Source organism: Fusarium keratoplasticum, chromosome 1 (genome assembly GCF_025433545.1).
Source record: "Fusarium keratoplasticum isolate Fu6.1 chromosome 1, whole genome shotgun sequence".
Classification (NCBI taxonomy): domain Eukaryota; kingdom Fungi; phylum Ascomycota; class Sordariomycetes; order Hypocreales; family Nectriaceae; genus Fusarium; species Fusarium keratoplasticum.
Window position 1 is genome coordinate 1,011,444 of NC_070529.1, and position 21,747 is coordinate 1,033,190.

General features: G+C 53.6%; 5 protein-coding genes across 5 annotated transcripts; 1 reads left to right on the forward strand and 4 right to left on the reverse strand.

Moving 5' to 3' along the window:
- Positions 1 to 1,340: 1,340 nt before the first annotated feature.
- Positions 1,341 to 6,463, reverse strand: NCS57_00031800 (uncharacterized protein; the record flags this gene model as incomplete). The annotated part of the gene is made up of 2 exons (XM_053050405.1): positions 1,341 to 1,731; positions 1,785 to 6,463. The coding sequence occupies 2 exons, from the start codon at positions 6,461 to 6,463 to the stop codon at positions 1,341 to 1,343; spliced, it is 5,070 nt and encodes a 1,689-aa protein (XP_052918920.1).
- A 1,468-nt stretch (positions 6,464 to 7,931) lies between these two features.
- Positions 7,932 to 9,910, forward strand: NCS57_00031900 (uncharacterized protein; the record flags this gene model as incomplete). Its single annotated transcript, XM_053050406.1, has 3 exons — positions 7,932 to 7,961; positions 8,014 to 9,376; positions 9,423 to 9,910. The coding sequence occupies 3 exons, from the start codon at positions 7,932 to 7,934 to the stop codon at positions 9,908 to 9,910; spliced, it is 1,881 nt and encodes a 626-aa protein (XP_052918921.1).
- A 712-nt stretch (positions 9,911 to 10,622) lies between these two features.
- NCS57_00032000 (TPT domain-containing protein) lies at positions 10,623 to 11,878 on the reverse strand (the record flags this gene model as incomplete). Its single annotated transcript, XM_053050407.1, has 3 exons — positions 10,623 to 11,105; positions 11,158 to 11,556; positions 11,645 to 11,878. 3 exons carry the CDS (start codon positions 11,876 to 11,878, stop codon positions 10,623 to 10,625), a joined length of 1,116 nt encoding a protein of 371 aa, XP_052918922.1.
- Positions 11,879 to 14,856: 2,978 nt separating this feature from the next.
- On the reverse strand, positions 14,857 to 16,232 carry NCS57_00032100 (Ribose-phosphate diphosphokinase; the record flags this gene model as incomplete). The annotated part of the gene is made up of 7 exons (XM_053050408.1): positions 14,857 to 14,919; positions 14,978 to 15,042; positions 15,130 to 15,138; positions 15,190 to 15,325; positions 15,389 to 15,706; positions 15,760 to 16,060; positions 16,153 to 16,232. The coding sequence occupies 7 exons, from the start codon at positions 16,230 to 16,232 to the stop codon at positions 14,857 to 14,859; spliced, it is 972 nt and encodes a 323-aa protein (XP_052918923.1).
- Positions 16,233 to 16,946: 714 nt separating this feature from the next.
- On the reverse strand, positions 16,947 to 20,600 carry NCS57_00032200 (uncharacterized protein; the record flags this gene model as incomplete). The annotated part of the gene is made up of 2 exons (XM_053050409.1): positions 16,947 to 20,343; positions 20,461 to 20,600. 2 exons carry the CDS (start codon positions 20,598 to 20,600, stop codon positions 16,947 to 16,949), a joined length of 3,537 nt encoding a protein of 1,178 aa, XP_052918924.1.
- Positions 20,601 to 21,747: the final 1,147 nt, after the last annotated feature.

Here is a 21,747-nt window from a genome sequence, read left to right on the forward strand (position 1 = left end):
CAGTCAGCGCAATTGACTGATGAACTGTCGTGAAGGAGGTCGCTTTCCTTCTGGCTACGGCCATGACCAAGAGCCAACGAGTCTCGGTCTTGGATCCAGGATGGACAATTGATCGACTCGTGCACAATCAGCACCTCAGCTGATCATGCTTCACCTTCCTTTGTCTGCTTTCTTTACCGAGGTTGGGCTTATCTCGTCTCGTCCGCAATTCTGTGACTAACCGCCTCAACGGCCTTACCGCCCATGGCTCTCCTCGCGTCTCTCGACTCAAGACTCACTCCCTAGCAGGGCACCAATCTCCCTCACGCGACACACCAGCTGCAACTCGCCCACCGCTCGTGAGCAATTTCCCTTCGTAATCCATGCTACGTGCCTTCTTTCCCTTCTCGTCTTCGGTGCGCCCACTTTGCATCTTGAGTCGGTGTCAGTGGATATGCAATTCTTTGCCTGTGCCCCATTTATGTATCCCCTAGTCGCCCTTCCCTACGACCTGCAAGCTAACACATAATCCCCTATCAATCAATTTGCTGCCGCTGCTGCTGCTGCTGCTTCCTCCTTGGCCTCGACTCGTAGGAACCTTGCTAGTTCACGCCTTCTCCACCGGGGCTTCCTTACAACTAACAGCTGAACTAAGGTAGCCAGCCAATCATGGACTAGCTGTTCCGATACCCGATCACCGACAACCTCTCTTCAATGAGTGGCTGTCTGTGTTTTATCGACGGCACAACTCTTTGTTTTGTGCTGACAACTCGATCGTCACAAGGACGTGAAGCGAACGGCACACGGGACAGTAGGAGTAATCACACAATAGTCACGGCAGTTTCGGAAAGTTAAAGGCGCTTGATAATAGGCTCTAATGCCATCTTCATACATTATGCCAATCAGAAACGATATCCTAGTAATTCAATCCATCCATCCTTCACACACCATCCGAAGCGACCGTTGGCGTCAACACAAAAAAAGCATGAACAATTCCCTCTGTTTCCCCTTCCATCCCTTTCCCTTTCCCTTCCCTACTCCGCTTGTCCCAATGAATGCCCTTTGGATTTCCGTCGTGAGTATTTTTTTCGGTTGTCGTCGTCGTTTGCAGTTCATGCCTCTTGAGCGCTTCCACCATCTCCTCCCACGCAGAGCAGCCTGAAAACAAGAAACAAAAAGATAAAAAAGAAGTCCAAAAAACAACAACGCGCATTGTTGCACAATACCCTACCATCGCGCCGATTGCAATGCTTCATCCAGTCTCGTACGTATATCCCCCCCCTTTGAACGTGGCCAGCCTGAACAGTCGCTTTCCCTCCAGGGGGCAGCCAATGAATAAAAAAGTATACATGAATCTCCCTTTACTGCGTTCGGTAAAACTTCTTGTACAGCAGGTGCAGCAGCAGGTTGACGTTGAGCTTGAGGTTACCCTCAAAGAGCGTCATGAACTGGTGCGACTCGAACTGCGCCTGAAGGAGGTCCTCGATGGGCACCAGGGCGCTGGCACCGGGGATCTGGATGTGGCCTCGTGAGCCCTCGAGGCTGAAGACGCCCACCTCGTCGCACGAGATGGTCAGGTTGATCTGGCCCATGTCGCGCTCGCCCACGCCGGTCCACGACACGAGCACACCCTTCTCCGAGAGCTGGCGCACGCTGTACTTGTAGCTGCCAAACTTGGGCACGCGACCGCTGCGCTCAAGCTCGCGCTGGTGGTTGTACTGCTTGGTGAAGGGGAGCAGGAAGCGTTTTTTCCTATTCAAGTTGTTAGTGAGTGTTATCTCAACAGTAGGACTGGTATTACTTACCCCTTCTTGTTCTGGAGGGTCTTCATCGCCTGTTCAATGTAGTCGTCGTAACTCTTGCGCTGCTGCTCGAGGTACTTAGCCTTCTCGTGCAAGTTGCTAAGAGTCATGCGGACACCCTCCAACTCTCGCTGTCGCTGGACTCTTCGACGGCTCTTGGTGCGGATATCAAGAGCGATGGCGTTGAGCACATCCTGGTAGCAGTTGTGCTTGGAGATGCGGCCCAGCTTCTCCAGCCTCATCACGTTCTCCAGCGCCGTCCTCTTGAGCTCCTGGTACGACATCCGGGTGACATCAATCATGTTGGAGTCGGAGTAGGCTCCTCGGGTGTTGCTGCCATCAGCAAAGTCGTCACGAAGCAGCATGTGCCACTTGTGCTCGTCCTCTGGGGAGATTGGCTTGATGAGGATGTCGAGCAGGTTGGTACCAGTCTGCACGCGGATAATATACAGCACGCATCGCTTGGTCTCCATAAAGAGAGCCTTGACGTCGGCCTCAGGGTCATCAATGTCGTGCAGCTTGGGTGTCAGGAACATCTGGATATCCGAGGATCCGGCAGCGTTCATCTCGCTCTCGTTGTTCTTAGCACTGCCGAGGTCGTGCATGATCTCCCGGAGAACGTCCTCGCGGTTGGGGCACATTGTCTGAAGCTCCGAGGCCACCAGGTTGTGGATGGCAAAGACATCTGTCATCTTGATGTATAGGGTTGGCTTGTTCTTGGCGTACAGGTCGTTGAACTCGTCAATGTCGAACGTCCTCTCAGCATCGGGAACAGCAATGAGGTCGCCTGTGATCTGGACGAGACGCTCGATGGAATCGGCGATAAATGCATTCAGGGGCTGAAGGTAGACATTCTCGCCGCCGAAAGGTCGACCAGAGGCAACTTGGCTGATGACCTTGGCGACCTCGCTGAGGTTCCTCTTCTGCAGAGGGCTCAGAGTCTTTTCGATCACACCCACGTTCTCGGGCGCCGTCACTGCCGGTTGAAGGTAGAATCTCCAAAGCCAGTTCGCGACGATCTGCAGAAGGCTCTCTGGGGGCTCCCGCTTGAATTGTTGTCGCAGGCCTTCAAAGATCTGACTGCACACGAAGCGGAGACCGTAGGGCATCTTGTGAAGAAGATCTTCCAGAGCCATAAACACCTGATCACAGATCTCTCGAAGGTCTCGAAGATGATCGATAAAGAGTCGTCGGGTTTCAGGATCGCGAATAGCAACTTCTCGGGGGACATCCAGTGGTCTTTGGTCGGGTCGACCAGTGGCCAACTCGGTATTGTTGATAGCTGATCGGTAGATTTGCATGGGGTCACTCTCCAGATCGAGAGCCGGGTCCTCGACAATGTTGTCCCGAATGAGGGGGCCAAGAAGGTCACGGAGATACTTGCGGTCGCGAGGTGAGCGAGTGTAGTTGCTGAGGAGCTTCGACCAGAAATAGTTGCCGCGGACGAAGTCCTGGACGGCCCTAGCTCCAGCAATCTCCTCTCGGATAGAACGGGCAATCAACTTCAGAAGGTAGTACTCCTCTCGTCGCTTCTGGGCATACCCAAAGAGGCTCATCATAAGGAGCTCGATGCGCTTGCATTCCTTCTCAGCTGTTCCCTGCTCCCGGATACGCTTGAAGAGTCGAGCAAGGTACTGGGGCTGGGTCTGGAGGTTGAAGAAGAGTTGCTGGTAAGATTCAAGCTTCTTCCTTGAGCTCTTGTTCAAGGCCTTGAGGTCGAACTGGTTGGCAGAGGACATGGAACTGTTGGCGAGGAAACCCATCGAGTTGCCTCCGTAGTTGTGCTGATGTCGAACAACCTCGTCCAGGGTGATCTTGTTCTTGACCAGGAGGGCGATCTTGATATCGAGCTGGTCAATGTAGTTCTCGAGCAGCTCGTTTTGTCGCACTTGCTGGACCACAGTCTTGCGGATCCGCTCAAACTCGATCTCCTCGTTGAAGTCAAAGTCACTGTCGTTGAGAAGATGGACAAAGTTCTTGACGGCGTTGACAGGGGGGTTCTTGCCAGTAGTCAAGCTCTTGTAAGCCTCACCCTGTACCTTGGCGCGGACGAAGCTCTGGATCTTGATGACCTTTTGCATGTTCTCGTTGAAGAACCGTCTCTTCTCTTCGAATCGAGCCCGGACGATAAAGGCCTTGGCGGCCGCCTGGAACTCGACAATTGACTCCTCCTCCTGCTCCAGCTCTGCCATGATGTCTTCGACTCTAGCGCGCTCCATCATGGCTCGGAGAATGCTCTGAAGGTCAACAATCTGCGGCGTGTGGGAAGCCAGCTCATCGAGGAAGGCTTGGTGTTGTTTTCGGTACAAGAATCCTCGGATATTGCTCTGGAGGTCCACAATCTGAGGCTCCTGCTCTTCAAGCGCATCCAAGTCTGCTCCAACTCGCTTTCGCTCAAGCGCACCTCGAATGAATGCTTGCAGGTCAATGACCGCAGGTTCATTCTCTTGCAGGGCGTCAAGCAAGCTCGTGACATCTCTCCTAACTGCTGCTGCACGGGCAAAAGCCTGAAGCTTGCCAATGTCGTTGATGTGCTTGTCAAGCTCGGTCTTGACTGCGTCCGTCTCCTTTCGAGCGCGGAGACCCCGAGCAAAGGCCTGGAGAGATGTCCACCGAGGACCGAAAGCCTTGAGTTGCTCTTGCTGGCGACCAATGTCATTTCTAGTCAACAATGCTCTCGCCGCTGCCTGCAGGTCGGTGATGGCATGTGTTTGGGCATCCAGCTCTTGGAGATCTTGCTCGACCTTTCCACGAAGCAATGCTCCGCGAACAGCCGCCTGCAGTTTCTCGACAGTAGCAGCCGTCTCCTTGGTCTCCTCGTACTGAGCGGTATGGTTCTTCCTGACCAAAAAGGCTCTCGAGATGGCCTGGATCTGCCTGATGGGACCTGCGCACACCTCGAGCTGAGAAGTCAAGTTTTGCACCTGATTTCGGACCTTGTTAGCCCGAATCATGTTCTGCAACTCGAGGATATCAGGCTCCAGTGCTTCTAGGATTTGATCCCGTCGATCCATCCTCCTCCGGACCAAGAAGCCACGTGCTACGCTCTGCAGCTTGACAGCAAAGTTTCTCATCTCCAGTCGGTATCCCATGATCTGCCGGGTAAAGTCGCCGCGGATTCGGGACTGGAGGTCCATCAACCACTCCTCCTCGTCCCAGAGCCTTTGCATGACATCGCCAAGTCTCACGCGAACAAGGGCACCTCGGACTTGGGCTTGTAGTTCGACGATAGAGTCCTCATTCTCTGCCAACTCGCGGTCGATTCTCTCCTCTTCAGTCTCTTCAGGCTCTGGCTCAGGTTCCGGAACGCCAAAGTCAGCGCCCATGTTGCCAAAACTGGGCATGCTCGCTCCAAGTTTGTCGAGACCCTTCTGCATCGCCTCCAGCTCATGGTGCTCGAATTCAAGCTGACCCACGAGGTTGCCGATGCGGAAGTCGACTATGCCTTTTCGAAACAGGAGCCAACTAAGGGCATGAATGCAGTAAATGACCTTGGGGATGTTCTTCTTCTCGTACAGATCAATGAGCTCGAAGCGGAACAGATCCGGAAGTTCCACTTCATCGAGGTATCGGAAGAAGATGGCAATGTTGTCGGAATGCCGGTATTGAAGCCTGGGGTGTTGAAAGATTCGGTAGCGTCTATCGGGATTGAGTGCTTCCACAACTTCTGCCAGGGTAACACCGTCGCGAAGGGCTTCCTCCAGTTGAACGATAGGAGGAATGTTCTTTTGGATGACATCTTCAATCCATTCCTTGGCCTCACCGATATGGCAGAGGTATTCGTAAGCTTGAAGGAACTGACGCTGCTTGTCCATCCAATTTCGTCCCTCCCAGCTGTAGCCAGTCGACTTTTGACCGCGACCTCCATTGCTCTTGTCTGTCCGTTGTAACCTGCGTCGACCACGCAATCCAACAACTTCTTGTGCAGGCGAAGTGATGGTGAAGTCTTCAGCCGAGTCTGATGATACTAGGCGAGAGAGCGTCCTCAGCTGACTTGTTGAAGACTTGCCCAGCCCTTCAAGTTCATCCCGAGCCAGGTGCGTGCTATGCGCATGCACATGGTGTGGTGATGTAGGATGATGAGGTAACTGTGGACGAACTGAGTCGGATCTTGTCAAAAGCATCGAGTTAGGTCGCATCATTGTTGGTCGAGAAGGCGAAGTAGGTGAGGCACGGCCATCGTCATACAAGGACAATTTGCCTATATCGATACTCTTGCCGCGGTCATGACGGGGTGATTTATGGGGAGGTGTAGCTGGCGGCGAGGCTGCAGGAGCCTGAGGAAGCGGTCGAAGAGATTGTCGAACGGATCCGTAGGGATTGTCGTTGGATTTCTTGGGGCTCGTCATTTGCCCGGATTCAAAAGTCTTTGCTCTTGCTCTGACATCGCTCTGGGCACGTTTATGACCGGGAGCTGTTTGACCGTAGCCGGCTGAACTAGAGACGGATGTGTAGCCGCTGTTGAGGCTATGTTCAGAGGCGTGCGAATAGCCAGACGACGCGGATGAGGATGTCGTCGAAGGAAAGCGATCGAGGCGGGAGGGTGATGTAGCGGTGCCAAAGTCGAGGGTTTGTGACTGGCGAAGCGGGTGCGGAGGAGATTGCGGAGATGGTTGGCTGTGAAGATGGTGTTGAGGTTGATGCAGATGTTGAGTTTGGAAATGGTGAGTGCGGAACGACATTGTGGTTGTCGTGGTCGTCGACCGAGCCGCAGTCTCGGTCTCGCTTTGGAACGGTCAAGGAACGGTTGGGCTCAGAAAATATTAAGAAATAACAACACCTTCCGGGTGACGTTAACGCATTGTTTCGAGCGTGCGGCGCTCGGGTCGTCAGAGGGATGGAAGAGCGGTCGTGCTCGTGGTCAGCGCTTCAACTTGATTTGAGCACGGTGCTTCGATTTCAAGACATGCGCTTGGCCTGGTGATGGGAGGTGATGTTGAGGAACTCGGATGAGTGAGAGGGGGAAAAAACACCAAAGTGTTGGAGCGTCAGAAGAATACGGATCGTTACTACGTCTCCGATATGGCCCATGTCACAAATTGTCAATAGTGCCCAAGAAGACGGCAGACCAAGGAAGAGTATACCTCCGTCTGTATGGCGGGGCCTGGAGGCTTCGGCCAGCCAAATCCCGTAGTAAACAAACAACGGGCCAACCGCCTAGCAACGGCCGCCGTGGCCCCGATTGGCCGCTGGCCCGCTTTTATGTCAACCTCATCCTTGCGAGCCTCTCATGTGTTTAATATGGCCAGATTATTATGCAAATCAAGTGCCAGCACACAGAAATTGATTCATGCGCTGTTCTTTTTCTACTTGTTTCGGAGTTGCGCATATGGCTGGCGACATAGGATGAATTGACCTGGGTTTGAAGACTCTTTGATGTTTACTTTCCCCTTCACACTCATCTTACACAAGGTTTTGAGTGAGCAGACGCAAGCACGTTTTGAGTTAGAACGTGGTCTAACAAAGCCAAAACATCGGTGCTACATATCAAATGCGGTTGGGTAGTTTGAAACAGGCAACGGTTCAAAACAACCAGGTAAACCTAACATCAGCTTGCATTGGATGCAAAGAAGAGCGAGGCATCAGTCACATGCAGAGTAAGATCTCTGATCGCATCGATAGATAAGCACTCAATCCACATGATGACAAAAGGAAGGCAGAGACATACATATGGCACTCAGCCAAACTTCACCAGCCGAGCGTTAATGATAATAATTCCCCAGGCGTGAACCTGCAAGCAGCACGAAAAGGTGGTTCATCCATCAGTGGTAAATGGAGCTGCTGTGTCGTGGTGGGGTTCCATGAGGTCATCCACGCGAAATCTTCTACAAGGCTCGACCAATCGATAGGCCACGATAAATCTCATGGCAAGAGCAAGGATGGAAAACGCCCAGTGATTGGCCCAGTGGTGCGATTTTAGGCTGGTTGAGGCTGCAGCGCACTGTAGGCAGGAGCGATCCCCAATTTTTGCACTGTATCTAGAACCCAAGCTTCGGGCTTCACCACCAAGCTATGAACCACCCACCAACCACAATCATCAATTAATTATTCACGATCTTCGCTCAGACTGCTCGAGTATCACCATCTTTCGCCTGCCGCGACTATCTTCTACAAATAAAGCCAATTGTATTAGGCTCAGCCGCTTAACTCATGGCTTCCAAGCAGCGCCCATCTGTCCTTGTACGATCATGATGTTTGCGCGTCACACACAGCTTGCTAATCCAACCTCCAGGTGACAGATGCAAGGGAGCGCCCACCTCAGAGGAGGGCTCTTCAGCGTCAGGATACCGCTTCAGGCCCTCCCGGACCCCCCGCGCCGATGCGATTCATGACCGTCGACAATGTCCTCCAGTACAATTCCCAGATCCCATCAGGCCAACCTCGCGGTCCGCCAGCGCCCCTCCCCCGAGGCCCAGGAGGAAGCCCCCTCAGCAATCGCCGAGTCGTATCAGGAGGTCTTCCGAACGTGCAGTCCCGTACCGGTCAGCCGATGCCTTCAAGAACTACAAAGATCAGCGAGAAGCTGGTACTCTTGCCCGAAACGGACGAAAAGGATGATGACGTCGATGAAGAGATTGAGAGTGAGGCGATCCTCGCGAGGCGCCTACAGGATCAAGAGAATCGACCATTGAAGGATGAGGAGCTTGATGTGCTTCGAAAGAGAGGCGGTATCCGCGGGAAGAGCTACGCCGAGAGGTTGCCAAAGATGCAGAGGACGGACAGGGTTAGCAGAGTGACGGCCTACTGCACCGCGCAGGCATACAAGATTAAGCCGACCGCCGAGTTCCTGCGGAAGAAGCATGAAGCCAAGACCAAGCTGTACGATGACTGCCTGTATGTCATCTACGCTCTGCCGCTTCTCAATGGAACCGATGGATATCGCGTCCGGAGTCGACCTATCCTCAAGACCCCTGGGACGGGCAAGACGGTTCTGGACCTTGAGATTGAGCGCAGCGAGCAGAGAGATCACCACGAGGGCTACTTCGAGGACGACGCTTATACAGGAGCCAGCCCTGATCGTGGCCATTCGATGCCCTCTCACTTCAGCGATCGCCCGGTCACCCCCGAGGAGCACGGCAATCCGTTCCGTCACGATGATGACGATTCGGCAATGAACCGTCTTGCGCCTGACGCCAAGAATTTTGCAGAGATGTTTGTGTACTCTTACGGTGTCGTGGTCTTTTGGAACTTTACCGAGCATCAAGAGAAGGACATCCTCGCCGACCTCACCTTTGCCGATGCCGACGCCATTGAGAACGGCACCAGCAGCCTGCTCACCCGGCCGCTTGATCAGGATGACTTTGAGACGGAAGAGTTCCACTTCGAGTACAGCGCCGATATCAAGCGCCCGCGTGTCTTTAACGATATGATCACTCTGCTGCCGCGCTCCGACCATATGATCAAGCTTACCATTAGCCATGCCATCGCGCAGAGCACCCGCCTGTGCTTCTTTGAGGAGCGCATGAGCGAGACGATGCTGGATGCGCAGCATGTACCCAAGACGCTGGCTCTCACGGGAGAGTTGAACATGACGCGCGCCGAGATTATACGCATGGTCGGTCGTCTCTTCAAGAGCCGTGTCGACATCAACCTTTGTGAGTGCTCAACCAGACAAATATAGGCAAAAGCTAACCTGTGCAGCATCTAATATCCTCGACGTCCCCAACTTCTTCTGGGAGTCTGAGCCGACCCTTCACCCTCTTTACGCAGCTATCCGTGAGTATCTCGAGATCGACCCGCGAATCAAGGTCCTCAACGAGCGATGCCGCGTCTTCCTTGATCTCGCCGAGATCCTGTCCGACTCGATTGCCACCGCAAAGATGAGCTACATCACCTGGATCATCATCGTCCTCATTGTCATCAGTATCATGGTCACCGTCACAGAGGTCGCAATCCGCTTTGGTATGCTCCACAAGGCCAAGGGTCCCGTTGCGAACCCAGCCCTCGCCATGCCCGTCCTCGGCGAGGGTATGTCAGGAAGCATCCCGCTGCCGCCGAGTGATTTAGAGATTCTGGCGCAGACTTTGGGTTTGCAGGCGAATGCGTCATTTGATGAAGTTCGGCAGGGTATTTGGGCTCTGCGGGAGGAGAGCCTCCTTGATACGCCACAGCGGCATGAGGATATCTAACGCCTCTTGACTCATGTTTCTATATTTTTTACTTTGTACCTCGTTTAGCACGGCGTTGAATGGATCTTTTTGGTGGTTTGGAATGCACCAGCCTCTTGTTTATAACCTATTGGTATCTTACTTTACTAGATTCGCAAATAATATTCACATCAACCAACCTCCATGTAAACAACATTCATCACATGCAAGTACACATTCAAACTCAAAAAGTCCCATATTATCATGTACTGTTACAAAACACCAACACCAGGACGCCGAGAGATTAATGTAGAGTGTCTATTTTTACTCAGGAAAGCAGACCCTATCCAAGAAAAAGGAGAAACAACAACCGAAGTTGTACAAGAAAGCCACAGGACATCTTTGGCCCTGCGTGTTTCTGGAAAAAAGAAGCCATAGCCCATGATCATGACAATAGTAAGAAAAAACATCCCAATCTCTTTGCCCCATTTTGCTCTGCTGAGCGAAAAGCCCGTGGAGGACCACCGTATATCAAAAAAGTTTACAACAGGCGAGGAATGCTTTACCAGAGAGAGATCCATCCCGTGCCCGATGCACCCAGTGAGAATCCCAAAATGAAAGCAAGCATAGCAAGACGCCAAAAAAAGAAGTGCTTCCCCTTTCCTTGTCTTCGCTGGCCCCCTTTACCCGATCATCTATAAAAAAGGTCATGTATTAAAAAGCGGGGGGTATTGATTTCCAACACAAGTCTGTTCTACCGGACCTGCTGGTCGACGGGCTTGTAAGCGGTGGCAGCAGCGGCGGCGGCCTGCTGGCTCTTTCGGTTCTTGTTGTCGAGCTCGGCTTTGCTGTAGATGGCAGCACCAAGCATAGTGACGGCCATACCAGCTCCGTTAAGCAGGTCGACGGTCACATCGAAGAGTACAATGCCGAGGGCAACGGTCAAGCACTGCTTGAGGTTACCGCAAACAGTCATGGTGAGGGCACCAGCAAGCTTGTTGGTGTTAAACGAAGAGATGTTGAGCAGCAGAGCGAGGAAACCGTTTCCGAAGAGCGAGGCGAAGGCGGGAGGGAGAGAGACGTCGCCCGAGGTGATGAGCTTGTGGAAGCCGCTAACCTCACCGGTCGCGGTGGCGCAAGCCAGAGCCTGGAGAGCAGCGAGAGGAGACATGCGGAGAAGGAACTCGATGGGAGGCAGGGCGAGAGAGCCAGTCATGAATCGGTTGGTGACGACGGTCTATTGGAACAGTCAGTGGCGGAATCGGTTGAGATCTAGAGATAAAGCTTACCTTGAGAGCAGCAAGAACGACACCGAGGATGGTGAGGAGGAAACCAGCATCAGTGAAGCTCATCTCACCCAGAGTGGTCATGGCGGCACCAATGATGAGAGGCAGCAGAGAGAGGTAGGTCATGGAGCTGTAGGTGCGGCCGTAGTAGACGCGGTAGATGAGAATGGTGAAGATCGGGCACAGCATGCGCATGGTCTGGTAGAAGGGAACGGAAACCATGGCCAGAGACAGGTTGGAGACGGCAATGTTGGCGGTGAAAAGGGCACTGAAGGCGACCAGGGCGAGGTTCTCACGGCGACCCAGTCGCGACAGCTTGAAGTAGCCCAACTGCATCATGACATAGGTACCAGCGCTGGCGAAAGAAGCGTGGAGGAAGGTCAGAAGCCAAGGGAAGTGGAACTGCAGCGCGGGCGCATGGTTAGCATCGTGTCGAACAGAGTTGCGTATGACGGCGCGGGCGTCATCAAACTCGAGGTTGTAGACTTACCATTCCCAGGACCAGCTTGTTGTACAGAGTCAGGAGAAGCGAGAAGAAGAAGTAGGTGCCGAGCCAAGCAAACTTGACTGTGCTGGGGATCGAGTACTCGTGCTCGAGGTTCTGGTTCTTGGGGGGCTCGGCGCGGCCGGCATGGCTCTCGAGGTCGAGTTCGCCCTTGGTCTCGAGATCTCTCTCCTCGGAGGAGAGGAGAGGGACGGGCTCCTCATTGTTGGGACGAGACATTGTGCTGGTGATGTTGGAGTCGCTTTTCGCAGAGGAGAATGCGCCGGGTTCAGATGAAGATGGGGTCGAGAGAGGGTGACAGTGGTGAGGAGGTCGAGTGCTAGAGAGTTTACCGTGTGCGCTCTATTGTCGTCGGGTCTCTAGCATGCTAATCTCGGGGGACCGATTCGCTGATGATGAGGATGGAGGATGATGATGAATCGACGCGCAGCAAAGTCGATTACGGATGTAAATGATGATGGGCACGGAGCGGCCGAGGTCGTCAAAGGTTTGAAGTTGTAGGTGTAGAGTGGAAACGTAACACGGAGAAGCGAAGAAAATACAGGGGCCGCCAAGGCCAAGACCAAGACCAAGAGGGAGAGGGAGGAGAAGGGGGCGGGATGGACGGAGCGGAGGCAGGAGACAGAAGTCAAAAGTAGTAGCGAGCGATTGGACCCAACAGGTGAGACAGAAAGGAAGTGCAGACTCGTGGGAATGCGATGCGATGCGATAATGAAAAGAAGAAGAGACTCGCAAGAGAAGAGGGGAATTAAAAAATTAAAGGGAGGAGAAGGGAGGAGGGATATGGGATGGGGATGGGGATGGGGATGGAGCGCGGCGGGCGGATGACGGGCAGCGAAGGTAGCGTAGCGTGTAGCGGCCTCTGCTTATGGGCGGCGCTTGTCAGCACAGCACCTCCCAGGTCGCTTCCAAACCTCATCAGCGTCCATCCGACCTGGACTTCAAGGGAGGGTCCCCCGGCCTCTCTCCGCTGACTGGCTCGGGCAGGATTTCAAGTTTGGTCGCAGCAACCATCCATTTGCGAGGTACCCCGTGCCAAAGTACCCAACCCACATGGCCACCCGGGGGGGCAGGGCTGTGCCAAATTAAGTGAACAAGTGTCAGCATTGGCGGAACCTACGAGGACCTGCCAGCCAGCGCTAAGCCCAAGTTCTCACCCGGAGGGGAGCTAGATGTGCATATTTTCTACTGCAGCGGGAAATTACATCGAGGTCTCGATGGTGGGCAAAGGAATTATAAGAGGAACGAACGGATTCTACCTTTTTCTTTGGGCTGTTGCACCTCAGCTGCGAGGGGAGAAGCTCCGACAGTGCACAACAGTATGTACAGTACATATTCCAAACAGACAGACAGACATTCGGGTAGAGAACACGAATTGAATCCACTACCTTAATTAACCGTTTGTCGATCAGACAGACACTCATCACTCCTCCGTCGGACTCCGGCACCATACGTACCAAAGGTTACCTGCACAAGACCACCCTCACATTGCAATTAACCCCCCCTTCCCCTCCCCTGACCGACATCTGGATTGAGCTGAAAGGGACCATAAAGCAAACGAACGATCTGGGTCTCTTAGATGCATCCAGGTCACCCTATCTGTCCCGAGATTCATTGGAACGCGTTTTGCTTCAATCAATCCAGGGGTCGAGAAAAGGGGGCGGGGGCAAAATCTGAGCACTAGGAAGATCGCTGGGAAACCCGCACTTGTTTTGGTCCAATCACAGCGTCGTGTGCTGACATATTCGATAGCGCGGGATGGGACTGCATCCAGGGGCCGTCACCACTGACGCGCGATTCTTTTCTTGAATGATGGAACCGCGTTGGGACGGTGTCGTTCATTGCCTTTGGATGGGGTACGATAAAAGGATCACTGGATAATGGCAAGGAGGATAAGGAATCAGCTGGTGAAACTGACTCCCATTGCTATGTAACAGACTGATTATTCCCATATCCATCTCATGCTTGCCCAACATCCTTCTTGATCAACACTTACATCCCCAATCTGCTCAGGCAATAAGCGAGAAGGGGGCACGTCATCCTGCACAAGAGACGAACCAACAAGCAAGGGGCAGAATTTTTTTCTTTTATCCGGGTGTACTTTAAACGCTCGTGCCTTGTGGTATGTGCTCTCTCCAACGTCGCCGATCGAAGAAAGATGTCTAGCCCACCCACACACGACTAGCCCTACAGAACAAGGGCGCGAGCTATCAGATAAATCCCACTTGCGGCGCGGGAGCTATTGAATGCATGCCGTCTGGGAATAGGGGCATCATCCGAACCCGGGTCCAACAGACAAGGTTGTCGTTCATCCTGAAATGTGTCACTTGGTAGAAGCTGTTGTATTCATATGTATGCAGTATGGTCCAGACGAAGCTCGGTCGTCATGTCTGCATCAAGTTGATGAGAAAAATCCCTGCCCAGACGACCACATCTCCCATCATCCTCTTTCCATCTGCCATGCTCCATTCTTACCCCTTGCCGTCATCCCAAACGCCACACGTGGCGGCGGAGCCCAAGTAAAGAGACCACCCCTTCATGTCCCAAGTTCTTGGCATCAAAAGCCTTCCCGCAAGATTGATAGCTCATGTGGCTTGCGATCTGGCATGAGATGAAAAGGCCGGTTACTTTTGCACTACTTGACACGGTTGTTTCTTGTACGAAAAAAAAGACGTTAAGCTATCAGTGTCGCGAACCGAGACGCCTCTCAAACGGCTTGACGGCCGGAATGCTTGAGAAACCTTGCTTCTTTTGAATCAACAGGGTTAGCAGATGATTCAGACAGGTCCCAGAGACCCGTCAGATCGACCGACCCCTGAGCCTGGTCTTAGAGCCCGTCCTTGAGAGACAGCCCTAGCCGCGTTTTTACGTACTCTGCGCTCGGCTGTTGGGCTGTAACATTCATATCCCTCGCCCTGCGGCTGATGAGTCTGTCAGCGTGTCATTTTGACAGCTCACGGTATTGAGGCTCCTCCATCGGCATACTATGTCAAGCATGCCCACTCAGAAATAGAACAGCTGATTACACTACCTTAGGGCGTTGTTACCTACCTAGCTGAAATTCATCGCCAAGAAATACGCATTAGCTCCAGTCCAGGTTACAGACTTGGAAAGCATATCAATCCGAACTCCCAAACCCCGATTCCAGCCCCAACTCCGCAAATAGCAAAGGTACCCTTCTGAAAGGCCGATCCAGATCACAGAGGAGCGTTAGTGAAGAGGTACGAGACGGACTCGCCGTTGTGGGTTCTCCGAATGGCCTAAGGGAAGGTGAGTATGCCTGTCACGTATATTGCGGTCCAGCCATGTTAGACCTACCTCAGCCAGAGTTCCAGACACATCAATCACCTTAAGCTTGGGGCAGCGTTCAACCTTGTCGCCAACTAATCCGTTGGTCAGTGTAAGTCAGAATCACAATAAACCTGACAGTAAATGGAAGTAGGAGGGAGTTCTTGGTCTAGGAGACTTACGCGGCACAGCTATTAAACTTATTAGCAGTAAGTCAACCACATCCTACAGGGATAACTCACTGTTGGTTACGACCAAGCCAGAAAGGCAAGAATTGTTAATAGTCTCAATGGCATTACCACTGAGAATTCCGTGGGTAACAATCGCAAAGACCTGACGGGCCCCATGCTCATTAAGCGTGGCCGCCGCCTTTGCAAGCTACAAAGAGAAGTCAGTTCCGTAAACGACAAAGAAACAAAAGGCAAGTTGTCAGGATCGTACAGTTCCACAGGTATCCGCCATATCATCCACAATGATAGCAGCCTTATCCTTAACATCACCGACCAGCACCATCCGGCCGACGACGTTAGGACGTGGACGCTCCTTGTGGATCAAAGCAAATGCAGTCTTAAGACGATCAGCAATAGATGTCGCACGCTTCGCGCCTCCAGCATCAGGTGAGACAATGACGCAGTCGTCAATGTTTAGATTCTCCCGGATCCATCGAAAGATGGAAGGCTCAGCAAAGAGGTTGTCCACGGGCACGTTGAAGAAGCCCTGGATTTGCGAGGCGTGCAGGTCCATCGTGATGACATGGTCCTGACCATCTTGTAAGCGATACACACGTGGCTTAGGGGAACAGGGATTCTCACGACACCAGACACCTGCAGCATGTTTGCCATCAGCCTCGCGCTGATTGGGGCGCGCGACTTGTCCTTCTTGTCCTGTCTGCTGTAGGGAAAGAAGGGGAGGACGACGGTGATGCTTCGAGCTGAAGCGCTGCGGCAAGCATTGGCCGTGATAAAGACCTCCATGATGCCATCGTTGACCTGGCCCGGCGCGACCGACTGAACGATGAATACATCCTCATCACGAACCGACTCGCCGATGGAGACGCTCGTCTCCTGGTTCGAGTACTTCAGGCATATGGTGTTTGCGACAGTGATGCCGAGTCTGCAGGGGTTGGTTAGCCCAATCAGATCCTTGTGCTCACCAGCGTGGGGTTTGTGCATCATCATCATCATCATCATGACTGCTCGACGTACCGGGTGGCCATCAGGGAGCTGAGCTCCGGGTGGCCACTCCCCGAGAGGAGCTTGATATCGTTGGCCATTTGATCCAGCATTGTTGGTGAAGCGAGTGATTGATAGGTAGCTGGCAGTGTTTGCGAAGAGAGCTCCTTGGCCGAGGACGGGAGCTACGAAAGATCTGCTCGTCAAAGAGGTTGCAGGATCACGTGCAACCTCCAACGGCCTCTTTTTTTTTCTGCTCCGGCCTTTTTTGCCAATTGAGTTTAAATGTAGAAGAACAATAGCGGCCATAATTCGGTGTTCTCGGATAGTGCTGGCAATGGCATGTGAGATGACTAACCCACTTCATCTTGAAGTTGAGATATCAACTCCATGGACAACAATGTCGCATACATCACCCCACCAAAAGATAAGAAACACGCCTCAAACTTGATGATAGACGGAGCTATCAAAGCTCCAGAACCGAGACGTGCACCATCTAATCCGAGTCCGTGCTCGCATACGTATGTGTCTATACACCACATGTCAACATACGAGCACCACCCGACCACCACACGAGCAACTGCCATCGATCGCGTTATCCATGCGCAGAGCCGAAAGAGCAGGGATGTGAAAGGGGTTGGCGGATTGGAATAATAAGAGACGAGTACCCAAGTTGATTTGGCCATTCCGAAGGCGCCGGTGGTTGAAATTTGAACATGTTTTTGACCACTTACAGGATATCATCAAGGTTGAGTAAATCGGCTATACATATCTACACCAAGTAACAACACCACCGCTTGCGAAACAATCCATCATCAGATGTTATGCTATACTTCCGCCCCCTCTAGGTTGGACAACGGCACGTATCCTTCCTCCTTCTTCACCTTTCTTCTTCCCAGAACCTCACGCACCCAGCCAAAGATGCCACGTCCGCCCTTCCAGTGCAGGCCACCGTGAGGAGCTGCAGCCGCCTCGTCCATCCACCTAGGTCTCTTCCAGAACTTGAGCAGGAGGCTACTTACAACGACGCTAACGCTGCTGCACGCCATTGCGAAGCCTGCCATCATGGGATGGATGTGGAGGCCGAGAGGAAGGAAGAAACCCATGGCGATGGGCAGTCCGACAAGGTTGTACAGGCACGCCCACGCAAGGTTGAGCTTGATGCGACGGAAGATGCAGCGTGTGAGGTTGAGTGCTGCAGGAATGTCCATCAGATCTGTCGGGCGCATGAGCACCAGGTCTGCGGCCTCCATGGCTACATCTGTGCCGCTGGCCATGGCGATACCGACATCAGCCGTCACCAACGCAGGAGAGTCGTTGATACCATCGCCAACCATGGCGACGATCTCACCCTGCGCTTGAATCTCCTTCAGAATAGCCTGCTTCTGGTCGGGACTGACACCAGCGTAGACGTTGTCAGGGGAGATGCCAACTGCAGCGGCGACGCTGAGGGCAGTGGACCGTTGATCGCCAGTCACGATGGCTGTCTTGACGCCCATCTGATGAAGCACCGAGATGGCGGCAGCAGCACCCTCCTTGATGGAGTCGGCCAAGCAGAGGTGGCCGCCATAAGAGCCATCGATGGCCACAAAAATGTTGGTCGTGCCAGTAGCGGGTGCCTTTCCTGCTGCCTTGCTCGCGCTCGAGTTGAGATGCTCTGACGCCTCAATAGCTTCTTCGGGCACTTCAACTCCGTTATCCTGCAGGAACGCAACGTTTCCAAGAAGCACACGATAACGAGCGCGGTCAACAGCTGACGCAGGTTCAACCAGAGCGTTCACACCCTTCCCGACGGCCGCCTTGAACTCTCCGACACTGCCTTCAATGACGCCATCCACTTCAATGTCCAGTTCAGTACGGGCTCCTGCGAGAACGGCTTTACCCACGGGGTGTTCGCTACCCATCTCAGCAAGACCAACAATGGTCCACCAAAGTCGACGGCGCCATCCATTGTCATCCCATGCAGATTCAATGCTGTACTCAGCAACACTCATCTTACCATGGGTGATAGTGCCGGTCTTGTCAAGGACGATCTGGGTCACCTTGGTAGTCCTCTCGAGGGCTGCGCCGCCCTTGATCAGGATACCATTCTCAGCGCCAACACCTGTGCCGACCATGACGGCGGTGGGCGTGGCCAGACCAAGGGCGCAGGGGCATGCAAAAACGACGACGGAGATGCAGAGCTTAAGACAAACCATAACCTTGCCGCCGCTTGCGTCCTGCAGGAAGATCTTGGGTGGGTTGGAGAGAACATGACTAAGAACCATCCAGCAGAGGAACGTCGACACTCCCAGAACCAGAATGGTAGGGATAAAGTAGCCAGCAATGGTATCGGCGAGCCGCTGGATGGGTGCCCGGGTTGTTTGCGCATCTTGGACCAGCTTGACGATCTGGCTAAGCTGAGTATCACGTCCAGCACGGGTGACTCGAAGGTCGACTCGACCGTCGCCATTGACAGTACCGCCAATGACGTTGTCGCCCACTCGCTTCTGGACGGGCATCGCTTCGCCCGTCACCATACTCTCATCAACATAGGTCTCACCACGGACAAGCACTCCGTCGGCGGGAAGCTTGTCGCCAGGTCGGAGAACTACTATGTCACCAACCTGTAACAGCTCTGTAGGGATGAGTTTCTCTTCGAAGGCTGACCCACCAAGACCAGGAGTCCTGGGGGTTCGGGGTGTAGTTGAGTCCTTGTCCCAAGTCTCAGCAGCCTTTTCAGCAGCAATTGGATCCGCGTAGATAGTCGCCATAGGAGGCGCCAGAGACATGAGGCGAGAAAGGGCCTTGGAAGTCTGACCCTTGGCACTATTTTCCAGATAACGTCCGAGAGTGATGAAGGTGATGAGCATGGTGCTCGTATCGAAGATGGTGCTAGGCCTTGTGTGAGGGGGAACAAGCAGTGAAACTACCATTGTAAGGATGCTGAAGAAAAAGGCGCACGACGTGCCCAGCATCACCAGGACATCCATCGTAGGGGAACGGTGCTTGAGGGACTTGTAGGCGGAAATGTAAAATCGCTTTCCAACGCCGAATTGGACGGGTATCGTGAGCAACAAACAGATAACGTCGCCGAGAAACAGGCCGGGGGCTAGCTCGTAACCTCCAAAGTCGAGCTTAGGCGAACACATTGGCAGTATCATGCCAATGATAAAGACAGGAATAGCAAAAGCTAGAGAAGTGCGGAAAGCCGTTCGCCATTCGTTGATCTCGCGGGTCTTGGCCAGGGACTCGAGCTGGGCATTGTTATCCTGGTTATCCGCGACGAGGGCATTGTAGCCCGCCGCCTCAACGGCCTCAACAATAGCTCGCAGGCCGATAACGCTGGGCTGGTGGTTGATGGTGAGTCGCGAGGAGGCAAGGTTCAACGAAACGGAGTCGACGCCGTGATGCGAAGCTAATGTAGCCTCCAAAGCTTCCGCTGCAGCCGCATCGGGAACACCGTAGACCCTGAACTGCGCATTGGATGACGAGCTGCTGGGGTGGTCGCCGGCGGACTGCGTAGAAAGAATCTCGGCGTCGAATCCCCGGTCGTCAATGATTTCTGCAATCTTCTCCGGTGAAAGCTTGGTGACGTCGTGCGTGATGACAGCTCGTTCCGCTAGCAGGCTGATGTTGAATTTCAGGACACCTTCTAGACCCTTGAATCCACCCTCAACGGCCGACGTGCATGCGCCGCACGTCATGCCTTCGATGGCAACTGTCGTGATGGCGACGTCGCCGACGCTTCCAGAATCCTTCGTCTTGTCCGCGGCCGACTTTCCCGAGTCGATAATCGTAGCGTCGAAGCCTCGGTCCTCGATGATCTCGGCAATCTGCTCCGCGGTGAGCAGATCGGGGTCGTGCTCGACGACGGCTCGCTCGGATAGTAGAGAGATGCTAAAGCTCTTGACACCCGGGACATCCTTGAAGCCGCCCTCGACAGCAGAGGTGCAGGCGCCGCAGGTCATGCCCTCGACGGCAACGGTAGTCGTGACAAAATCGTCGTCTCCATCGAGGATGTTGATGCCACTGGTGGGCTTGAAAGCAGGGCTCGGAAGGTCGGTAGAGAGGACTTCGGCGTCAAAGCCTCTATCCTCGATAATTTCTTGAATCTGAGCGGCAGAGATGACATTGGGATCGTGCATGACGACTGCGCGCTCCATAACCAGACTGACTGAGACGTTTCCGACACCATCGACGCCCTTGAAGCCAGCTTCAACAGCAGAAGTACATGCGCCGCATCTGTAGAGGAATAGGCGTTAGTAATATATCCAAAGCCATGTCCGGCCAAGGATTTCTCGGCATGGCGGAGCCGGAATGTCCGGAGGCTGTTGATGTTGGGGCGAGCAAGCAACTCACGTCATACCGTCCACGCGGAGAGCCGTGGTAGCGAGGTGGGCGCCGGCGCGAGCGCTCCTGGGGACGGAGAGGGCGGCATCCGCAGCGCCAACGTCATTGCCCTGTTCCCTCGAGGGGATCTGAATATACGAGGGAGCCATGGCGACGGACGGGTTATGGCCCGCGAGCCTCCTCGTTTGATTGATATGCTCTCCAAGAGCACCGATAGCGGGAAGTGGTTGTTGGTGATAAGAGAGACAGAGGCGGGCGGAGTCGATGGAACGTGGTTCTCGCGGTTAATTAGTCGTGGTGGTTGGTTGGCTGACTGTGCTGGGTTCGTTCCCCAGTAGTTTTGGTCCCTCAGTTCGCTATTCCAGCCACGGGCATTTGGTGGAAATCAATTCGTATCGCAACAACGATGATGAAATTCAGCCAAGAATAAAGCGAGCAGTAGCTCGGGCAGAAGGGAAAAGGTAAAGGAAAAGCCGCAATGAGGAAACGCAGCTAAAAGCAGGTAGGTAGCAGGCAGACTAAAGGAAAATGGAGTAGAAAACAACAGCTGATGCTGATTGATAACGTTAAGTGAATGAGGCTGGAGAACGACGCCACTGGACCCCGAAGACCGGCTTCTTTCTTGTCGAGCTGAGGCGGGTCGTCGTTCGATTGATCGAGGCGTCAGTAATCGAGACTGGGCGATTTTGTCGTTAGTAACAAGACGAAATGGGTACAAAATGAATGACCACTTGGGTGAGAAGAGAAAAAAAAAGAGGACGCCTAGACCAGGACGAGAACCAGGACATGACATGCGACGGATGCGACGGCATTTTATTGCCCATTCGCACCCAGGCTCAGGGGAACGGACTCACACACCTCTTAGCACAGCATTACCAAGGACGGCCGCAGCGCAGAGAGCAGGCTTCTCAGCCAGATTATCCCAGATCCGAAGCAGTTTTGACGAGGTCTTGGCTCAGCGGCTGTTGCGGCCAAGTTCCAGATTTGGACCAGTTCCCGGACGGTTTGACGTTGTCCGACAAGTCTCGTTGGTGGGATTGATGATGAGACAGGGAGCGTCTGCAGGAGCCGCGGAAATCTTTGTTGCAGGGGTATCCGTCAGTCAAGGGTCTTTTTGCCTTCTTGTTCTGTCGCTTGCTAGTGCAGAACAATGAACGCTCTGTCCCGTCCCGTTTGTCGCCTGCGGATGCTGGCACCACAATGGATTCGACTGGAGCTTGGGGCGCGCAAGGCCTGAGACGCTGGGGCGGTATTCTTGGGCGTGATCCACCCGCTGGGCAAGTCGCTCTTCCTTGT